This window comes from Mus pahari, chromosome 6 (genome assembly GCF_900095145.1).
Source record: "Mus pahari chromosome 6, PAHARI_EIJ_v1.1, whole genome shotgun sequence".
NCBI lineage: Eukaryota > Metazoa > Chordata > Mammalia > Rodentia > Muridae > Mus > Mus pahari.
In genome coordinates this window covers 1,002,957-1,010,541 of record NC_034595.1, presented here as the reverse complement: position 1 = coordinate 1,010,541, position 7,585 = coordinate 1,002,957, and the positions used below count along the sequence as shown (strand labels likewise).

The following is a 7,585-nucleotide window of genomic DNA, read 5'->3' as shown; positions in this document are numbered from 1 at the left end:
CAGGGGTTCCCTGTATAAACAGTGAGCTCGAAGCTTCACAGGGCCAGTGCCAGCCATTCCCCAACTCACACCTGTGCAGTGTGATAAAGAAAGTGGAATTTGCCCACAGCTGTGGTCTAACCAGATAAAACTTTTAGGCGGGAAGTGACAAGCAAACTTGAATGTCTGTGGCTTTTTTTTTCTCCTTTTTTTGAAGTGTTGGTCTTGATATTTTCAAAAAGCTTTTAGGCTGCTTGTGAAGTCAGAGCAAATACCAAGAAGGCATCGTGGCAAGATGGACGTGAGGAAGGACCGACCTCATCTGAAGCTCCACCAGACGCTTGAACCTCATCCACAGAAGTCCTATGCTCCAGGTAAGGACCGGCCTTCAGAGTGGGCCGCTGGGGAGGCACTGCTTTCCTCTCTTTTTCAGTCATTTGGGTCCTGGTCAGACGAAAGGGGCAATGGACTGCATCCATGGGAAGATGGGCCTGACTCACTGAGCTGCATTTGGATGCTAAGAATGTAACAGTCTAGAGAAACACGAGGGGCAACAAAGAAACCGTTAGTAAGAAATTCTCTGAAATGGGAACCAGTGAAGACACCCAGGGCTGAGCAGATGTGGCAAGAGGCTCCTGCTCCTCCTGCCCTGTGACAGAGCCAATTGGCAGGACATTGGGAAGGATAAGGCAACGGGATCTCCACTAGGGTCTGACATGTCCTAACGCTTACGCTTTTAGCTTCTAATTTACCTTAAGGTCTATTCTAAAGTAACATTTCTCAAAATGCTATGTGGAACCCTGGGCTCTGGATTATCCTAGTGTACAGTCTGAAAACTGTTAGCTTCCAATGAACCTATAGACTCTTTCTTGGAATAAAAAAGCTTAAATACACAGTATCACAAAGGTCATCATTGTATCAAGATAGTTATCAACACTGTCAAGATCGTGATATAGCAATATATGTGCTTATTTATAGATGTGTTAAGTCATGTCACACATAGTATCAAATCCAAAGAATCCATATTCCCAAGCGATCACACTGAAGCTACATGCAAGAATTGCAGTGTCCTGCAGGAAAAAAATGTCCTGTCATTTCTTTGAGTGATAAAGTGACACACTGCTAAAACCACTTTTTACTCACATCCGTACTTTGAAGAAAATGTAAACTTAATTAGAGGTTGGTAAAAATATAATTTTTATCCATCAAAAATCCCTGAGCTGGGAACATAGCTCAGTAGCATAGTGCTTGCCTAGCATGAGTGAGGCCCTAGGTTAAATTCCCAGCACTATCAGAGAAAGAAGAAAAAAAGGAAGGAAGGAAGGAAGGAAGAAAGGAAGGAAGGAAGGAAACTGTTGCCCTAAGAACAAGAGTCCTAGTCCAAGGGCACTTCCTTCCTCTCCTGCCTCCCAAAACATTTTAAGCACAATCCTAAGGGCAGAATCTAATAGTAAAAGCATAAATAGGGCTGGAGAGATGGTTCAGTGTTTAAGAGCACTGACTGCTCTTCCAGAGGTCCTGAGTTCAATTCCCAGCAACTACATGGTGGCTCACAACCATCTGTAATGGGATCTGATGCACTCTTTTGGAGTGTGTTTGTCTGAAGACAGCTACAGTGTACTCATATAAAAATAAATAGATAGATAGATAGATAGATAGATAGATAGATAGATAGATAGATAGATAGATAGATAAATGCATAACTAGAGCAAGGTGGGATGCCTCTAATCCCAACATCTAGAGTATTAGGATAAGGAATTCAAGGCCAGTCGGGGATGCACCAGAGGGAGACCCTGTCTACCATTCCTCCCTCCAAAAGAATAAAACCTAGTTATATAAATATGCTTATTTTAGTTGGATATTATTGATAATAATTGGTCTTTTAAGACAGGGTTTCTCTGTGTAGCCCTGGGTGTCCTGGAACTCCCTCTGTAGACCAGGCTGGCCTTGAACTCAAAAGTCCTCCTGCCTCTGCCTCCCGGGTGCTGGGATTAAAGATGTGTGCCATCATGCTGGACTGAATTGATATTATTACAGTTTGACATATAAGGAAAACCAACACATGGTGATAGTCTGTATGCTTCCCTGAGTGGGCTGAGTGGCCAGAGAATATGTCACCTAGCTTAAGCACCGTGTCACAGGAAAATTACAGTGCTGAAGGCTGTGTCAAGGAACTACTTTTGACCTAATGTTGGGTTAATAAAAGATAAAGTCTTGGTATGCTATCCTCACTACACTGTGTAGTATGAGGCCTGGATTGAGACAGTGGGTGCAGTAAAGACAGGTCATTATGCCAAAGATGATAGAATATGGCCTTTTAAAAAAATTACTCTTACAAATATAAATTTATTTTGAATAAGTCAATAGGTTGATAGCACACTGATGTACAAATCTGTGTAGGTAGGTCTCGAAGTTTTTCACACTCAAAGACTCATAAAATGCCTGATCCAGCAGGGCAGTGGTGGCGCACACCTTTAATCTTAGCACTCAGGAGGCAGAAGCAGGTAAATCTCTGAGTTTGAGGCCAGCCTGGTCTACAGAGTGAGTTCCAGGACAGCTAGGGCTACACAGAGAAACCCTGTCTCAAAAACAAAACAAAACAAAACAAAACAAAAAACAAAAAACCTGCCCCTGCCCCCCGGGTGTGTTGCTGCAGGACTTTAATCCCAGCACTCAGCACAGAGACAGGTCTGCGAGTCTGAGATCAGTCCACACAAGTTCCAGACCCAGCACTCAGCACACAGACAGGTCTGCGAGTCTGAGCTCAGTCCACACAAGTTCCAGGCCTAGGCTGCACACTGAGACCCTTACCTCAAAGGAAAAAAATCTCTTCCACATTATTTTTTTTTGAAGGTATAAGGATAGTGAAGACAGATCGTGACAATTTTTGAACTCAAAAATCCAGGGTAAAACCCAGGATAGGGTTTCTAAAATTCTGTAAGTAGCTGGAGAGATGGTTCTGTAAGTAGTTAGAAGCACTGGTTGCTCTTCCAGAGGACCTGGGTTCAATTCCCAGCAACCCACATGTCTCTATCCGTCTCTAATTCCAGACCTAGGGCGTCTGATGTCCTCTTCTGGCCTGCTGAGGCACCAGACATTCATGTGGTGCACAGACACACATGCAGACGGAAACACCATGTGAAATAATAGGATTTAAAAATAGATAAGTAGTAACTAACTAAACAAGTTTCTGAGGTGAGATACTGGCTTAGGCCAACCATGGGTCACCATTACACACTTTTCTTTTCATCCGCAGACATCATTGGATCTTGGAGTCTGAGAAACAGAGAACAACTGAGGAAGAGAAAAGCTGAGGCCCAGGGGAGGCAGACGTCACAATGGCTCCTTGGGTAGGTTTCTTACCTGGGGGTTGGGGGTGTGGGGGCGTGGCACTTGGTGTTGTGCCTGTGGTGTTTTTCTTTATGTGTTTGTTTCTAAAGTAGAATCCAGTGGGTTGACTCTCTTGCCTAAGGTCACCACAGTAAAGTCATGACGAATAGAAGATTCCCCTGCTTTCTTTCTCTGTGTCTCCATCAGTCCCCGCAGCAGGCTCCAGCCCCTGAAGGCTGCCTGCCTGGTACATTCAGGGTAGCTTCTGCTACACATGATTGGTTTTGCCAGTGTTTAAAAGGTATGTCAGGCCTGATTTGGTGGTGCATGCCAGCACCCAAGAGAGTGGTGTTGGAACATTGCAAGTTTCATGTTTGACAGGGCTTAGTGAGAACGCATACTGAAACACAAAGACTGACTTATTTTTTAAGATTTATTTTATTATTATATCTAAGTACACACTGTATCTGTCTTCAGACACACCAGAAGAGGGCTTCAGATTTCATTACGGGTGGTTGTGAGCCACCATGTGGTTGCTGGGATTTGAACTCATGATCTTCAGAAGAGTAGTCGGTGCTCTTACCCCTGAAAACCAACACTTTTGCCTGCTCTTGGGACCCTTTTCCTCCTCTGAGGTGCCTCGTCCAGCCTTGATGTGAAGATGTATGACTAGTCCTGTTGTAACTGGTTATGTCTTGTTGGGTTGATAACCTTGGGAGCCCTGCTCAATTCTGAAGGGAAACAGAGGAGAAGTGGCTCTGGGGAAGAGGGGCGGTGGGGAGAAGGAAGGGGAAACTGTTCTCTGGATGTAATATATGAGAGAAGGATCATTTTTATTTTTTTATTTTTTTGGTTTTTTTCAAGACAGGGTTTCTCTGTGTAGCCCTGGCTGTCCTGGAACTCACTCTGTAGACCAGGCTGGCCTCGAACTCAGAAACCCGCCTGCCTCTGCCTCCCAAGTACTGGGATTAAAGGCATGTGCCACCATGCCTGGCGATAAATTTTAAAATAATAAATAAAAAATAATAAAAAGAGGATATGAGGCATGATGGCTCACACCTAAAATCACAGAACTCTGAGAGGCAAAGGCAGGAGGATTGCTGTGAACTCCAGGCCAGGCACACTGGGCTATGGAGTAAAACGCTATAGAGCTGAATAGAGAGCTTAATAGTTAAAAAATATCACTGCTTTGGCCAAGGACACAAATTTGGTTCTTCACATCCACACAGGGCAACTCGAACCGACCTATAACCCCAGCTCCACAGGTGACCCCTACACCTCTAGCCTCATGTGTGCATATCTACACACACACACACACACACACACACTTTAAAAAGTAATAATAATAAGGGCTGGAGAGATGGCTCAGCGGGTAAGAGCCTGCCTGCTTTTCCAGACGTACTGAGTTCAAATCCTAGTAACCACATGGTGGCTCACAACCACCCGTAATGAGATCTGACGCCCTCTTCTGGTGTGTCTGAAGACAGCTACAGTGCACTTAGATATAATAATAAATACATTTTTTAAAGTTTTTAAAAAGTAATAATAATAAATCTTCAAAAAATAAAGCAGTAAGATGGGTCACCAGGTAAAGGAACTTACACCAAGTCTGGTCCTTCACTAGGACCAACATGGTGTGAGTAAAAAGCCAACTGTAGGAAGATGTGCTCTGACCTTCACCCATGCACAGTGTAATTTTATTCCCAGCAATTAATGATGATGATGATGATAATAATAATCAAGGCCAGAGAGAGGGTTCAGTGGTTAAGAGTATGTCTACACATACAAACATTTATGTGTATGAACATTTGTTCATACACATAAAATAAACTTTAAAGTATAAAGATAAAAAAATATATGTGCAGCCAGGTGTGGTGGCTTTAATCCCAGCACTCAGGAGGCAGAGGCAGGTGGATTTCTGAGTTCAAGGACAGCCTGGTCTACAGAGTGAGTTCCAGGACAGCCGGGGCTGTACAGAGAATCACTGTCTCGAAAAACAAAACAAAACCAAAAAAATATCTGCATGGCCTAAAGTTTCATCCATGATCCTTTGTGACTAGGGCAAGACATTCAATCTCTCCATTTCTCATCTGTGATATATATATATATTTACTTCTGTTACTTTGGGCTATGAGGTGATGCTATTATCTCCATTTTGCATAGGACAAAATCAAGGTGCACTAAGATGTTCGGTGACATGCCCAAGGTCAAGGTCTAGGAAGTTGGGAACATCAGGCTGGTCATTTTTGCTCATCAGCAACGTCCCCCCACCCCTCTAATTTTAATGTGCATGGATGCTTTGTCTGCGTGTGTATGTACCTGTGCCACATGGGTGCTGGGAGCATTGCCCCTGACTGGTGACCCATCTCTCCAGCCCTTGTTTCAGGAGTTTAACTATTAAGCTCTCTCTCCAGCTCCATAGCGTTTTACTCTGTAGCCCAGTGTGCCTGGCCTGGAGTTCACAGTCATCTTCCTGCCTTTGCCTCTCAAGTTCTGTGATTTTTAGGTGTGAGCCATCATGCCTTATATCCTCTCTTTTTAAGCTGGACACTTGGCAGACAATAAGAATTTTATATCATACATTGCAGCCTGCTAGGTGGCTCAGTAGATAAGGGTTCTTACCCACAAACCTGTATCCTGTATTATTTATAATAAATTTATTTATAATAAAATAAATAAATGTAAGGGGAAAATTATCATTTGACAAAGTTAGGCTTGGTGGTGAGAATCTAGAATCCAGCATTTGGGAGGGGAAGGCAGAGGATCCCCAAGTTTGAGGCCACCCTTGGCTACATAGAAAGAACTTGTCCCAGAAGCAAACCAACCAAACAAACAAACAAAGATTTTATAGTTGTCTTGTTACCTTGGAATAATAGTTCAAAAGGCTGAGGTGCCAAGCTGGGCATGGTGGTGCACATCTTTAAAATCCCGGCACTCGGGAGGCAGAGGAAGGCCAATCTCTGAGTTTGAAGCCAGCCTAGATTACAGAGTGTTCCAGGACAGCCAGAGCCCTGTTTTGAACAAACAAACAAGCAAACAAACAAATGCTGAGATGCCATAACATTACCTTTAGGGTTCCTGTACCTTTATTTGATTTTATTTTTTAAAGATAGGGCCTCAGAGCCAGGTGTAGAGACACAACTTTGGTCCCAGCACTTGGGAGCAGAGATAGACAGGTACCTGTGAGTTTGACCCCAGTCTGGTCCACACAGTAATTCTCAGGCCAGCTAAGGCTATCTAGTAAAACACAGTTACAAAAAGGAAACAAATAAAAAAGGTAGAGTCTCACACTGTAGCCCAGGCTGACCTGGAACTCAAGGCAGTCCTTTCCTTCAGTTTGCAGAGGACTGTGCCCGCAGGGATATGTCACCACAGCCACAGCCCAGGACTCCTGGGGGAGTACTGTCTACTCAGAGAGGGTATTTCTATCCAAACCCAGGGTTTTTGAGACAGGGATTCTCTGTGTAGCCCTTACTGTCCTGGAACTTGCTCTGTAGACCAGACTGGCCTCAAACTTAAAGAGATCCACCTGCCTCTGCTTCCCGAGTGCTTAGATTAAAGGTTTATGCCACCACCACCACCATGCTTTTTAAAAGTTAACATTTTAAATTACATTTTACTTATTTAGTATGTGACTGTGTGGGAGCATGGAAGCATGCAGAAGTCAGAGGACAACCTGTGGGAATCAGTTCTCTCCCTGACACCGTATGGATCCTGGGAGTGAATTCAGGTCAACAGGCTTGGCAGTGGGTGCCGAGCCATCTCCTCAGCCCTAATTAAAAATCTTAATTAGCTTGCCAACCCGTGGATTTCCATAGGCTTTTCCATACACCTTTCATTTGGGTTAACACATTCCATCCCTCTTATATAAACGCATGTGTATGTGTGTGTGAGAGAGCCAGCAAGAAGACAACCACAAGTGTGATCATCAGGGACACCATCCACCTCCTTTGAGACAGGGTCTCTCATTGGCCCGAGTTCATCAGTTGGGTTCAACTAGCTGGCTAGGAAGACCCAAGGTTCTCTGCCTCCCCAGCTCTGAGACTACAAACTCATGGCACCACATACTCCATAGTCTTACGTGGGTGCTGAAGATAGCTAGACCTCAGTCAAGCCCATTACTATCTCCCCAAGGGTCCTCCCTCCCTGCCTCCCTCTCTCTCTCTTTCTCTCTCCTTCCTCCCTCTCTCATTCCATTGCATTGAGTGTGTGTACACACACATCACAACTCATATCTCTCTCTCTCTCTCTCTCTCTCTCTCTCTCTCTCTCTCTC

At 44.2% G+C, this 7,585-nt stretch overlaps 1 protein-coding gene across 1 annotated transcript in view; it reads left to right on the top strand.

Moving 5' to 3' along the window:
- The first annotated feature begins 274 nt into the window (after positions 1–274).
- Hemgn (hemogen) overlaps positions 275–7,585 on the top strand; it is a 9,940-nt gene continuing 2,629 nt past the window's right edge. The window contains exons 1-2 of the mRNA XM_021201355.1: positions 275–353; positions 3,236–3,329. Of these exons, the coding sequence (XP_021057014.1) occupies positions 275–353; positions 3,236–3,329 (173 nt within the window). The remainder of the gene's footprint in view (positions 354–3,235; positions 3,330–7,585) is intronic.